The 15,106-nt window shown below is 37.7% G+C and overlaps 1 protein-coding gene across 2 annotated transcripts; it reads right to left on the bottom strand.

The window, feature by feature from the left end:
* Positions 1-1,390: 1,390 nt before the first annotated feature.
* LOC113153727 (CMP-N-acetylneuraminate-beta-galactosamide-alpha-2,3-sialyltransferase 1-like) lies at positions 1,391-10,590 on the bottom strand. 2 transcript variants are annotated; one of them, XM_026347476.1, is made up of 7 exons: positions 10,473-10,590; positions 9,580-9,856; positions 8,688-8,884; positions 8,363-8,530; positions 7,392-7,437; positions 7,185-7,304; positions 1,391-5,232 (listed from the first exon to the last, which is right to left on the bottom strand). In XM_026347476.1, the coding sequence occupies exons 2-7, from the start codon at positions 9,823-9,825 to the stop codon at positions 5,065-5,067; spliced, it is 945 nt and encodes a 314-aa protein (XP_026203261.1). In that variant the 5' UTR covers positions 9,826-9,856; positions 10,473-10,590; the 3' UTR covers positions 1,391-5,064. The 2 variants fall into 2 exon arrangements, with proteins under 2 accessions (XP_026203261.1, XP_026203262.1); XM_026347477.1 differs by lacking the exon at positions 10,473-10,590 and adding an exon at positions 10,147-10,163.
* Between the last annotated feature and the right edge of the window lie 4,516 nt (positions 10,591-15,106).

Consider the following 15,106-nt stretch of genomic DNA (forward strand, 5'->3'; position numbering starts at 1 on the left):
TCTCGGAGTCAGAGGAAATGGAAACGCGATTACTGCCCGGTCCTGGCTCACGGTGGGCGGGGCTCTGTTGCCATGACAATGACGTCAATGTTGGTGTCGAGTAACCAAAGGTCAAAATAAAGACAAGTGAATGAAAACGGAAGGAAACTTAAGAGGCTGCTCCGATTAGGACAGAACCACAGCAAATGTTCTCCAACTTCAAACGAACTCACTGTGGCTGCTGTCGACGTCCTGCTGCCTGGGAACAAGCGTTTTATTCGCCGGTAAGGAAACGTCAGACAGCAGAAGGTTAGGGTCACATACGAGCTAACAGAAGCTAGCTATGTCAGCGAGCTAGCTACAGCCTAGGTCGTTGGCTAACACGAGCTAGTGCTAACAGTTTCAACATTAGCTGTATTGTTTTGCTTTTGCCGACTGTCGGACAGGACAAAGTTACTTTAAGTGGTTCGCTAGTGGTGCCAGTTTACTTTAGCCAGTTGAGGCTAGTTACTAAAGGCTATCTTGCTATGTAAGTTAGCTTTTCCAGTGTTGCAGGCTGTCAGCAGCTGGCCTTGAAACAGTGCCTCTCTCCCAGCTGTGTTAACTTTGCTGACATTACTGTACCGTTACACACTGTTTAATAATTGTGTAACCGTTTACCTCACGGCACTGTCACAGCTGTCATTGTACCTGTGCTGCAAGTTAATACGACAGAGCAAGATTAGCGTGTTAATCTTTAAAAAGCAAGGCAGTGAGACTGCATTGACAAAGTATTTTTAATACGTCCATTGACTCATAACTCATAGAACTGCATGACGGCTGTTGATTATAAATCATTAGACATAATAGATACTTGTCAGTTATTGTGTCACTCCGGTCAGACGACCAGTTTCCACACTGGTTCCTACCACCATGAAAGTTACACCTGCAGGTAGAATCTACTACACAGTTTTAGCATGTTTATAGGGGTATGACAAATTAGACAGCACAATCTAATGAAACAGACAATTTGAGTCCTCGTCCAGCTGTCAACAATTTTTCATTACAAGTCAATAATATGTCTTTGTCTCTGGTGTCTTTGCCAACAGCTGAGGTATCAAATGCACCAGGTAGTTTGAGGCTGTAAACATCCCCGACTGGAAGCTGTCTATCTGCAGAGCTTTCAGTCTGATGTTTGCTGCTGCCGACTGCCTCTAGCTTCCCGGAAATGGGCAATTGTGGACTTTATAATAGGCCAAAGGTGTTTGTTGCATTACCAGAATATGTTAACAAGGCCCTGTAAGTCATGATCGACGTATGGCTTGTGTCCTCTAACAGTTGTTCAGCCTCAGTTCATGTAAACATCCTACACTCAGCTGTAATCAGTTGCAGCAGAGGCTGAGAGAAGGTTGTTTACTTGAACTGGCTGGAAGTGACACTTGGACGTAAGCAATCTGTGTGAAGGGCATCCACGTCAAGGTCGGATATTGCAAGTTTATCGTGTGGATGGATAGAAATTAGTTTTTTTGCTTATGTTGTTTTCTTTTCCCAATTTATTTTCAGTATATTGAATACCTGTGGATTTATTAACTTGAAGATATTGTTTTTTAAGGTGTTGTCATAGTTACCTATATATGACATTAATACGTTAAATTATGAGGAGCGTTTGATAATGTAATTTACAATAAAATATAGGGATTAGCTGTGGACACTTGAATGTGAACAAGTATTGACAGTGGTCATTAACCGGATTCATTGTCGTCTGACAAGGTGTGATGGTATATATTTCCCACGCCTCAGGTAAAACAAAAGAAGCAGCATTGTACATCGAGCCCTGTCGTAGTGAGAGCTTGCCTGTTGAGTAATGGTATTTGATGTTTTTGCTGGCTTAAAAACTCTGCAGGCCTGTTTAACAGTGTGATGTAACCACCAGGATGATATTTTCTTCTCTGATTAAAATGTGTGAAAACTACTGTATAGCACTCCTGTCAGTGTGATTCAAATGGCTGGACACAAAGTAGCTAAGCATATACTGTAGGTGGAAGATTTGATTTGTAGAACGTTGTTGTCACACATATTGAGAGCCTCACTACAAGTAGAACAACATGGGAGTAAAAGTTAAAAGATGATAAAAGCTTTATGTCAGAGGATGCATTACATATCCTATTCCTTCTGTCATGTTGTCATGTAGACCCCTTAATTAGAGATCTATTAATAGAGGCCTAAAGGAGCTGTCTCATTTCTGGATTTATCCATTACTGTAAGAATAGGTAGGTTATTGAGAAGAACAGTTTATTTACATAGCTACCACAATAGATGATTGTGAAATCCATTTTGGTCACACAATGTAACTTATGTGCTGATGTGAAACAATACAAATATATATATACTGAATATAAGTCCTTCATAAACTTCATGATCTTATTTCATTGTTTAGGACTGCCGGAGGAGCTGTATACAGCTAAAAAGTGATTTTGTAAAAATATAGTAACACATAGTTTGATTTATTGTATTCACTGAAATAACTTTGAAATAGTTTGAAAGTAATAAAACTATAAAAATGGAAAGTTAGTATGTCTCCTCTTACTATATATTTTTAATCTAATGATTATCAGTGGATTCCTAAAATGTTTTCGTTTTAAAGTCAGCGTGTAGCAACACCTCACCCTGCTATGATGTGACGCTCGACTGAACAGAGTTGTATATATACATGTCTGGGAATGTGACAATACTGATGTTTGTACAGTAACTGAGTCCAAACCAAGACTCCGTAGATGATTACATGAGACTGAAAAATAGGTCAAAGCTTTCTGCAGTCAAACAATCCAACATATCTTAATATATATATATACATGTTATTTATTTCTTTTAACTTTGACATTATCAAATGATCATTGGGTTTGTTGACCACATAAGACATGCAACAATCTGAAAATGTGATTTTTCAACAGGCAGTGTAAATACAACACAAACTATACTTTCACCACTAGATGTCAGACTTGTGCTTTTTTAATCATAACACTGAGCTTGATGAGTTAACTAATACATGCTATTAGCATAATAAATAGTGCCAAATATGTAGATTTTAATCCAGATGTGTTATTTTATTTCTTTCTGTTGATCACTACTTCAGGAAGATACAGTTACAAAAAAAGGTTTACATTTACTGGTTTTGTATAAAACACAAACTATCGTGATCTATAATGTCTACACTAAACTCTCTTGATGCAAACCTGCTCAGTGTCTTCTTCGAGGGACAGTCATGAGCAACCATACTATCAAGTAAGACACTACCACTTCAAGGAACAGAGACGGTGTAAAAAGAGATCTGGGGGTCTGGGCTCTGACTGGGCTACTCCAAAAGGTCGATTTTGTGTCTCTGAAGCCATTCTGTTACATTGATGTTTAGGGTGATTGTTGTAAAGGCTTTACCTACCTCATAACATGCAAAAATACTTATCCAAACACTTAAACGGGTTTCAAATGACAAAATGACTCCAACCTTTTAGGCAGGTTCCAACACGTGTTCGCCCACGGCTCAGAGCCAGGAACGTTAAGCATCACACTAAAAGCTACATCAAAACACACGTACTGGTAAAGGTCCAGATTCCTAGTGTGAGTCAATATTGTGACCATTGAGTTAATAGTTGTTAACTTGATTTGACTTGATTTTTCAGTAGAAGTAATGAGCAGGATGTGGTTACTGGTCTATTCTAATCTGTCAGCAGAGGTCAGTCTTTGCCAGCGAGTGTAAGCCTCAACCTACACTCATTGGCTACTCAATTTGTTACCTGTGTAATCTAATACAGTCCATAAACAGCTGGTGTGCCATGAATGATAAATCTAAAGCAATGGTACTGGTGAGATGTCAAAGTGTGAATTTTAAACAAATACAAATTACACCATCATATGATAAATTTCACAGATTTGCCACCACAATAAAAATAGAAAGGAGGAACAAATGATGAGCTGTATTTATTGAATGTTTAATGAAATTCCCTCTCTAGAGCCATTCTGGGCTACTGTACAAAAACATGGCAGCCTCAATGAAATGGGATGTGCCCCCTATATAGATACAAAAGGCTCATTCTAAGCTAAACAAAATGCATTGATATTTGTCTTCAGGCAATTCCGCAATCATGGAAACATAGATATGAATATGAAATTCAATTTCAGCTGAGAGATCCCTATAAATCTTACACGCTGCACCTTCAAAACAGGTTCTCTAAATAATTTACTGACCCATAGCTAAACCTGTAGCCGTTGGCATGGGTCCTGTGCGCTCACTTTGTCCTCCTCCCCTTTTGGAGATGAGTTATAGGAGCTAAACCTCAGCTTTACATAAAGTCCCAAGAACTCGTGGGGGGGGAAAGGGCTCACAGGGCTGCTTGACCAATCAGCTGTCTTTATGGCTGCTTAAACTGTCACATTTCAACTACATGAAACACAACACAACACGTCAGGAAGCAACATTTTACCTTGTGGACTTATACATGTTTTAATTATGAACAACAATTTATGCCCAACTCTTTTACAGGTTCCATGTCACTTCCACACAAGTTGTTTTTGGTAACAGTTTGCAGACCTAAGCTAGGCAGGTTCAGGTGAATTTAAGTTGAGGGGTAGATTCTTCTAAGGTCCAATTCTAGTGTAATGTAAAGTAAATGTTTTACCACTGATACAATCAAACCCGCCTCATATCCACCAACAGTCTAGACAATTACAGCATGTTGACACTGACACAACATAACACAAGAAAATGAACTCGCTTAAGTCAGTTATGTGTCAGTCTTTGCTTGTGTAAAGCCCACACTAGAATTGCCAAATAAACTATTAATTTAACAGGTTAAAAAATGAAGAACTTGTTATATTAAGTGGCAGACAGCTGAACCTGTGGATAAACTCAGAGAAGGCCATAGATGGACTGATTGACAATAAACAGCTGGTACAATGTTTTGTCTTTAATTCTGAAATTCACTAAATGGCTCCACTAACCATGAAACCATTCAAGTAATAAACAATAAAAAAACAACACAAGCACTGGATGTTACTCTTGTCAATGCAACTATCAAACACAGAAAGAGACCAATAAAAAAAAAATACAAGTTACCATCCTTTAAAACAGTGAATTTTCTGCATGTTGTGTAGTTTTTGAATAAATTCATATTCGTGCATTCCAGCATGAGGTCCAGTTCTTAGATTTTTATATCTTAGTTTTTCAAAGTAATGGTCCCAGTTTCCATCTCTGTCTGCTCCAAACCCAAACACATTGACCTGAGAAAAAAAAAAAAAAACATAAAATATGACATCTTCGATCTCAATAAAAGATATCATTTAGATTAAAGGACAAGTTTTTTAGTATTTGGAAGAAATATGAGAAAATAAATGTAACACAACAATAAATATATTTAATAAATAATAATAATTATATTTTTTATAATTAACATATATTCCTACAAACTCTAGGAGTCTAGTCTACAGTGGTACTCACACACTACCCATGTAAAAAATAAATAGTCACCTGGATTTAACTAAGCAAATAGGTAAGAGTCTCCCTTTGTATAGTTACTGCATGGATGATTATTTTTCAGCTGGTCACAGGTTATTTAACCCAAACTGATGCAGTGAGTAGCTTCTTATTTCTTTAAACAACCATAACTGAAGACACATCCTGTGGTCAAGGAAAACCTGAATATACTGAATAACCAGGTTATTCCTTCAATAAATGTTTTCTTTATTTCTCAAATTGTGAAAGAGTGGTTCAGGAAGCATGACTCATCATTTTCACACATGGATTGGCCACCACAGAGTCCAGACCTCAACCCCACTGAGAATCTTTGGGATGTGCTGGAGAAGACTTTGTGCAGTGGTCTGACTCTCTCATCATCAATACAAGATCTTTGTAAAATGTTAATGCAACTCTGGACGTGAATAAATGTTATGACATTGCAGAAGTTTATCGAAACGATGCCACAGTGAATGCGTGTTGTAATCAAAGCTAAACGCAGTCCAACAAAATATTTGCAAAAAAGATGGAAACCTTTGTGTAATGTGATTAAAAACAGAATGTAATGATGTGCAAGTCATGAAATGCATCTCTTCAGCAGTTCAGCTGGGCTCCATGAAGTCCCACAAAGAGTTTAGTGAGATACTTAAAGCTGATAAAGGTTATCCCTCACAGGTCACTTCAATCCCTATTGTTAGAGTAAAAAAGATTTACTCACTGATTTATAATTTTCTTATTACAATGTTACTTCACTCATAAGGATAATTTCTTGTTTCTTACTTATTGTCATTATGAAGGATACGTGTGTTTGATGGAAAGGTCAGCGGCCTTGGAGTTGAACAGTTCTTGTTGCTATACGCCTATAAGAAATGTTTTATCCTTGTATGGAGTTTCTTTGCTTCTTACAAGTGTTTTATCTTTATATAGAGTTCTTTTTCTTGCAATATGATCATCCTATATTCATCATGTAACCATAACATACACCCACATCTGTAACTTCAGGGTGTGTCTCATCTTTAATAAAAAGCTTGTACAAAGGGGAGACGGACGGAGTCGGAGGTGGAAATTCCTGCGTGAAGCATTTATGATGCTAAGATCTCAGGCCCGCTCCCCTTGCAAGTAAAAAGGCCAAACAGTGTCCTTGTTGTGCTTTATTGTCTTTGTCTCTCAGCGTATGAAAAGTGTTGTGGTTATTTTAAACCTGAGACCTATCTCTGGAACGGAATGCAAAGATCCATGCTTACACACCACCGTAGCTACGGCACAATCACAGCGTTGTGTTTCACTTACAGGCAGCACAATGTATGAGTAAATTATTATATATATTTCATTGTAAATAGTACAAAGACAATATATCAAATATTGAAAGTGAGAAATTATTATTTTTCTGTAATACAGTCCCTTTCAAAAGTAAGATAATGGTAAGTCCTCCAAACTAAACACATATACCACAGAAGCATTTGTTTAAAGAGAGTGCCCTGACTTCACCTGTATTCCTCCCTGTAAGAACATATTCAGTTTGTCTTAAGCATTACGCCTCGCTACGTGTACTCCAATGATGGTGGTCCTATAAACTGGCAAAAAGATTGTTGGACATGTCCAACACCTTTGCCCAGAGATTCTACACTCGTGTATGAATTGTGACTTGTGGGGCCTCCTCAGTCACTCTGTGTGTCAGTCAGTGAGAACACATGAAACTCTGGGCATCATGTGAACCTACCTCATCACAAATGTGCATGCTGAGAGCCAAGGTCAGAAAGCCAGTGGATGGATAGTTGCCGTTGTTTTCGAGCCAGCTTTCATGAACATATTTCATGAAGGCTGGACTGAGGATCATCACCTGTTATAAATCAGACAACTGGACGAATTATCAGATATCTAAACTGTATGTACATTATTTAAATGCAACATCATTTAAAGTACTCACCATGTCCTTCTTTGTTATCCAATTAGAGTTCATGCCATCATTTTCCCTTTTAAAGAAAGAGAAACCTGTAATGACTCTGGATTTAAAGGAGGAACTTATTATTTTAGGCATGAACACAGGACTTGGTCTCAGAATGGCCAAACTGCCGTCCTCTATCATAACGAGAGATGATGGAGAGACTGAGATCTCTCACTGAGCTAAGGTCAGGGATCAGAGAAGCCCTGATAACTAATTTTGTTATTTGTTTTAAGGACTCAAAAAGGGGTTTTTGAGACTGTGTCAAACAAGAATTAAGTCGCCCTGAGGCTTCAGTAAAAGCATCATCAGTGTTGCCTAGTATTTTTTGCGAATCAGATTAGTAACACAATACAAACTTTTTTTGACCAAAGACATATACATCACATTTCTTCAGTAGTATTATCACAACCTACTTAAGGGTATGTAATGTAATTCAAATAATAATTCAAAAAACAAATCAGGTAGTTAAAAGTAAGTGTACTTGCAGCAACTAGTATAAGAATAATGTGTCAATAATATATATGGTACTTTACTGTGATATGTGCATAATGACCACTTAGAATTTTGGTATTTCCACAACTGCAGTAACAACATATTCTCACTATGTGTTCACATCGCAAGCAAAGGATTTGCAACTAAATATTAAGTCCTATTCACTTATGTGTCTTTTATATATTATTTTTTATTTATTATAGTTTTATTTAATGCCAATACTTTAGCTCGCATGAAAAATAGGTGGGTTCAAACAGAAGGAGCTGTCTTCTAAGATCCAGACATAAGCACCTGAATATAAAAGCTGAAATGTTGATTTTCTTTTTTTTCTCATATTCATCTTTTGATGTCAAACCCAAATGTTTTCAATCTACAGCAAAAATAAAGGAACCGGCCTCACTGTTCCAATACTTTTGGAGGGGAGTGTATATTTAAGAGAGAGAGAAGCGTTGCACATTTACCCAGGACCAAACTTCTTGAGAAGCCAGAGTAAATCCTGTATCTTGAATGGAAACAGCACAAGATACGTGGTGTTGTCCAGATCCACAGCACTCTCTGGATACATGACATGATGAGTTGTTTTGGTTCCAACATCTGATTCATAGCCTTTGGTAGGGCCGCGGTTCATTCTAAACAGTGCAGGGGGACACAGAAAGAACAGTGATGGTGGTTAAAAATATTTTACATGGAAAACCTGAATACAAATGTTTCCTAGTTGTTTTATGTGGCGGATGAAGATAAAGTGTGTATTCTTAATAAGCCTGACATAATACACAGAGATATTACCTTATTACAATGTCATGAATATCTATCAGAGGTCCATAATGTGATCCCTTCAAATTACCAGAATTTCCCACCACAGCACAAGTCCTGCAGAAGTCTGGACTGGGTTGAATGACGTCTGGAATGGGTGGGAAAATCTTAAACAGGTTTTCCACTGTTGTATTGTAGAAAGTGAAGTTGCGATGTTCTGACTGTAGGCGCTGACACACAAAAGATAAAGGACTATAACATTTTCATGAAGCTCAACTACCTTGACAGAGTCATCTTTTTTAGATTCTGAAACAGCCTCTCATGGGTAACTTATATAGGAATGTAGGGTTTGCATACAGACAAACATAGCCTCTCCTGTTATGAATTATTCATGTGCTTACTTTTTTTTAAATATGTTTAAAATCGCTGTGCAACATTTAGAACCCAGAGAACCCTGGACATTAAAAAATTGACACTTGGCATAAAGTACATGACCAGAAAAATACTCCAGTACTACTATTTTCCAGGTAAAAGTACTAACCTCTAATTAAAAAGTACAACCTCTCATGTTACTTAAGGTACCCAAGTAAAAGTATTCCAATAGGAAAACAGTATATTTGAAGCAATTTAGACTTTGATACTGGTGAGAACGTAGATGTAGAAGTCGACTAGTTTGACAAATTCTCAAAGGTGGAAATTCTGACTTGTGAATAAATAAATATGTTAATACCACAGACTGTGGAACAAATCCAGCAGTCAATAAAGGTGGAGCTGATTTTAACCACCTTATCTAGTGACAGGAGCTCCAGACTTCTAATGGTAACTGCTGGTTCTGCTGCAGAGCAGTCACACACAGCCTCCAAACAATAACAGTAAAACAGAAGCTGAATATTTGAACTGCCCTTATAGACAAGTTGACATTTACCTTCCACCAGGTGAAGACATCCTCTGAAGTTGTATTTCTTCTTGACAAAAAGGGCTCAGGAGATGAACTCATAAGCTCGCTAAACCATGGGTCACCCTCTGTTAAACATTTGTGACAGCTGCAAACACTTGACCTCTGGTGGCTGAAAAAATATACAGATAAATTCCACGAAGAGCAAAAAAGTCCAACTGCAGTGATACAGAGGAGAACAATAAAAATCCTGGTTTTTGTCAGTCCTGAAAACATTGTGGCAGCTTGAATGGAGAAGACATCCAGCCTGTGGATACAGAGGTGAAACATAACAGTGAGTCAGAATATGAAAGTGGAAAAACCTGAGAATGACTGTACAGCAAATAAACTACAGATTTTACTATAGTGACAGTGGAATTAACATCTCAGCCTGGTGACCAAAAGTAAACATCACACTGATGTCATCTAAGTTAAAGCATGAAATGGATGCACCTAATAATGTAATAAATAAGATAAGCCAACAAAATAGAAGGGAAACAAGAAGAAATGAATTAACTATAATGTGATTTATAGTCATTTACAGACGAGCATACATACTACTGACTTTGTTCTTCATGGAGTAGTCCTTGTCTAAACAGTAGACTAATATTTAACAAACTTCTGTTTATTCAACTTCAGAGTCATGGGGCAACCAGAAACAATTATTAACAGTTTAACTCTAAAAAGTTGTATAAAAAGAAATCCATAAACTGCGATTTCACTCTTGAGTGTATTTGCCAGTATATTCCAGACAAGATATTAAAAGAAAAAGTTCACAATCAAAGAAGAACATCTCAGCTGAGTAAAAAGACTGTGACTGATGAAAAGTTCATGCTAAAATTCCACCATCAGCTGAGATGTGCTAGGATTTATTTTTCTCTTACCTTGCAGGAGGTGAAATAAAACAAACCGAAGAGTGAGACAAGACGAGTGTGTGACATGTCAGGGGTGGTACCAACTGGTGAGCAGCAGGTGGAAAGAACTGGAATAACAGTTTGGAGGTTGGTGTATATGGCACTGAGGTGTTAGAAGACTTGGAACACATCCATGACTTTGCATGTGACACTGTGGGGGTGGCTGTGGCTCAATAGGTAGAGCAGTTGACTGCCAATCACAGGATTGGAGGTTCGATTTCTGGCTGCCACGTCACATGCCAAAGTGTCCTTGGGCAAGATACTGAACCCCTCGTTGCCCCCAGTGAGTCAGGTCAGCCATCGGTGTGTGTGAATGAGAAGCAGTGTAAAGCGCTTTGAGTACCAACTAGGTAGACAAGCACTATATAAGTGCAGACAATTTACCATTTACTGTGAGTGTGACTTCAGTACTGTTAATAAAAAAATAGCATTTCTTTTGCACATCAGTCTAGACAGACATAAACCCATAATGATAATGTGAAATCTTTAGAAAAAGTATTTAAAAAACCGCCCTCTCTCATTTACAAAAATCAGACACATAGTTGTGGCTCCAAGTGGTCGTCAGATGCATTTCGAAGTGTGATTACAACCTGACTTATTCCACCTTTGGCAAATATAACTGATGATGACACATACACAGCACAGGAAATGATTTAGTAGCCCTGTTCTGCCTCTGTTTGTTGATCAGATTGTTTAATGATAATGTCTAATTATAAGAAAGAGAAAACACTAGTGTAAATTTCTGTATGTACTACATTGAATTCTACTGAATCCACAGCCAGCTCAAACAGCCAGGTGACCCATGTCTAAAAAATTGAGTTGGCACTGTCGTCATAATGGCACAAAGTCAGCGTAGTTGCATTTACACAGTAACTCATATTCCATATATTTCATTTATGTATGTTGCATTTCACATAGTAAACAAATAACACATAAACTTTGTGGTTAAAACATCTGCAACTATCAAATCACATCAACTTTATCTGTACAGTACAATTAAAATTCACTTCACCGTATGGTGCCAAATCACAACAAAAGTCAACTCAAGGCACAATGTTAAGGGTGAAGAAACTATGGAAAACCCAATGAATCCCACTTGTTGATGTGAATCTTTAATGGTTGTTATTTTGTTTTTCTTATATTGAACTGAGAGCTGTTACAGCCCCCAGTGTTCCTATAACCACGGGTATATAATACTTCTTATATAAGACTTCTGATTATGTAATATACAATAATAGAATCATACAATAAACACACATATCCTTACATGAATCACTCTGTCACACAGATTGCAGATTGCACAGATGTGTATAGGTTGGATATGAGTCTCTGTTGTGTGGTGTTTCGGTGTTTAGGAGTCTGACAGCCAATGAATAAAAACTATTTTTCAGCCTGTTTGTTCAGCTTTTTATGCTTCTGTATCTTTTGCCCGAGGGCAGGTTAGTAAAGAGATACAGTCCGAGGTGTGAGTCGTCCCTAAGAATTTTCCTGGCTCTGCTGACAGCAGAACCTTGCGATGTCTTCCAGTGAGGTTAGGGCGCAGCCAAGGGTTTTCTGTTCAGTTCTTATTACCCTCTGTAGAGCTTTCCCATCTGCAGCTGTTGAACTGGCGTGCCATACTGCGATACAGTATGTTAGGACGCTTTATATCGTAGAGAGGTAGAAGGAAGTCATCAGACGTTGTTCCAGTTGATTTTTCCACTGGAGCCTGAGGACATGGAGACTCCATTTAGCCTTTTTTAACCACCAGAGACATGTTGGTTTCCCATGTGAGATCTTGACTAATGTGCACTACCAGGAATGTTAAGGAGGAAACCTCCTCCACACAGTTCCCCTTTATTATTTTTTGTTATAAAGTTAGATGGGTCAGAGGAGATGCAGTGAGTACAGGTATGGACTGAGTACACACCCCTGAGGAGAGCTTGTACTCACTAATCAGGATGCCCAGCCCTCACTGTTTGTGGATGACCTGTCTTAAAAAAATATTTCAGAGAGTTATCCTTTTACATTTCTGCTACTACTGTGTGATTAAAAGTTTTAGTAAATTGATGTAACATGCCCTGTCAAAATATTACTCTTATGGCTTTCTTTAGATTACATCGATGTTAATATTCTTTGAAACCTGAAGCTGAGGAAGGAAAAGCTCCCATTATGAAGGATCTTTTCTTATAAGCTGCAGTAATCGTGTCCACACACTGTAAAATTCAACTTGTTGTTTCAACTTAAAAACTTAAGTCAAAGGGTTTTTAGGTTGAACTAGCTTGAAATTATAAAACTTAGTTATTTGGATTAAATTAATAATAAAAAAAAGATTCTTGCCATTTACAGAAATTTTCTAATTTTCAAACAGAGGGATGTAAACATCAACTAGTAAAGTAACATAAATCACAAAGTCTTAATTTTAGCTCTTTTAGATGCTATACAACTCCCTGAAAGCTTAGCCACTTGTACGTGTGACACAATACTACTGACCCACTTACACCAGGCAACGCGGCTCAAACAACCTCTGACCACATGCTGCATGAAAACAATGAAGTTACAAAATTAGATGATGATATCCTGAAAAATGCAGGACAATTCTCCCAAGACTGAAGAAGAATACTGGCTGAAATAAGGTGTAAAGAAAACCCCTGATCGCATCTATATGTGATCAACAAAATAAACTCATCCTTTCCTAAATCTCTTTCGCTATGCTGCAATTTCGAGTCATGGGTTAAACCATGTCTCAACAGGAGGGATGGTACAACAAGGCAATTACTGTACAACAAATGGCTTCGCAAATTACTCCAAATTTTGTTTAATATGTATTGCTTGTGCAAAACATAACCCTTAGGGTAACCTGAAACAAACAAACAAAAAGAAAAAGAAGACAATGCCCACAACCAAATATGTTTTCCAACTTATTTGTATGGACTTCATAAAACTAAATAAATGTGTAGGGAAGTTTTGTCTGGTTATTAAAGACCAAGGCTCAAAATGGGTAGAAATATTACCATGCTAACATCCTGATGCTCAAGTTACTAAAAATAGAATTAAAAAAGCACTGTGCTTATCATCCACAGTCTGCAAGATTAGTGGAAAGATTCATTGAAACAATTAAAATGAAACTAAATTTAAACTTACATGTGACTTATCCACCTGAGCCACTGTAAGAAAGTTCCAACAACTCAACCTACATAGTGTCACTAAGTGTTACACTTTACTGTCTAGAGAGTGACCAGGGAGTGTCAGTCCAACAATCCCAAGGTAAAAGTCTGGTCACAAAGGGGAGTGCATTCCAATAGGGAGCCTCGTCTCAAACCAGTGATGAAACCAACAATACTACAGAAACATCTCAGGGCATTCTTTGGTGTGGCCTAAGGTTAAAATTACTGATACTCATTGTTATGACTTTATTGCTTTTTATAGTCATATTGTGGCCTGAAAATGTAACTCCAAGAGAAACAGACTAATAATACTGAAAAACAACATATTATACAGAGGATTATAGGACAGGAGTGGGAGACAAAAGATACGAAAAAGGGTTAGTGACAATAAAATGCATGGACAGGGAGACATGTGCTTCCCAGTTTTCCCAGGAGCTGAATATCACTCTGCTAATTACACCTTATAGCATTATAGCATCATATGATGAAACCACTAACATCTCCTCAGGAGAATTCCCCTATAATTCCTTATGGTTTGTAAACCAAACAATAAACAGGTCAGATGTACGGCGGCTGTGACCCAAACTCCCGCCTGACTGGCAGGGATCATGTGTCTTAATCCAGCAGTTGATGACATTCCAGGTGTTCTCAGTAAAGGCACTGGCTCAGTTGCTACAACATCTCAATACTCCAAAACACCACTGTAACAAGCGACAGATGGAGTTTGATGACCGCATGTACATAGCTGCTATGGGGCTCCCTCGATGTGTTCCTGATGTATATAAGGTTACAAACCAAATTGGTGCTAGATTTGAATAATTCCTTATGTGGGTTACAATTAATAAGAATTTAGACTGGATAAATGATTTAACTCTATACTTAAACAATCAACAGTGATTCTTGAGTTTTATAAGGGATGGGTTCATAGGAACAGTAGAACAATTTGTTCCAACATTATACTGTCTTCGCAGAACCGAATGGCATTGGACATATTATTAACAGAAAAGGGAGGTGTCTGTAAAATATTTCATATTGTACATTTAAACCTAACAAAACAGCCCCAGACTGCAGCATTACTCAAGACTTAGAAGACCAGACTACAGCGTCTGAAGAACAAGCTGAAAATTCAGGGATAGATGATCCTTTTACCTTCTTGTTTGAGAAATGGTTTGGGAGATGGAGCGGGCTACTCTCTTCTCTTCTAGTCTCTATTGCAGTGGCAGCTGCCCTGTTGATCTTGTGTGGATGTTGCTGTATTCTATTCTGGAAAGCTAACGAAGTGTAATATGTTGATAGCAATGTAGAACATTTAGTCACTTAGCAGACTCTTTTATCCAAAGCGACTTACAAATAAGGAACAAGGCAAGCAAACAAAATCTAAGTCAAGGAGAAAAAACATCAAAGCAAAGTGCTGTTAAAGAAGTGTTTCTGTTTCAAGAGATGTAAGTCACACACTGC

This window comes from Anabas testudineus, chromosome 11 (genome assembly GCF_900324465.2).
Source record: "Anabas testudineus chromosome 11, fAnaTes1.2, whole genome shotgun sequence".
Taxonomy (NCBI): Eukaryota; Metazoa; Chordata; class Actinopteri; order Anabantiformes; family Anabantidae; genus Anabas; species Anabas testudineus.

Coding starts and splice junctions, on each gene's coding strand:
- LOC113153727 (XM_026347476.1), bottom strand. CDS start 9,825: ATGTTTTCAGGACTGACAAAAACCAGGATTTTTATTGTTCTCCTCTGT. Junction 8,885..9,579: donor ATGTCTTCACCTGGTGGAAG/GTAAATGTCAAC, acceptor TTTGTGTGTCAG/CGCCTACAGTCAGAACATCG. Junction 5,233..7,184: donor GCATGCACATTTGTGATGAG/GTAGGTTCACAT, acceptor TTTTTTTCTCAG/GTCAATGTGTTTGGGTTTGG.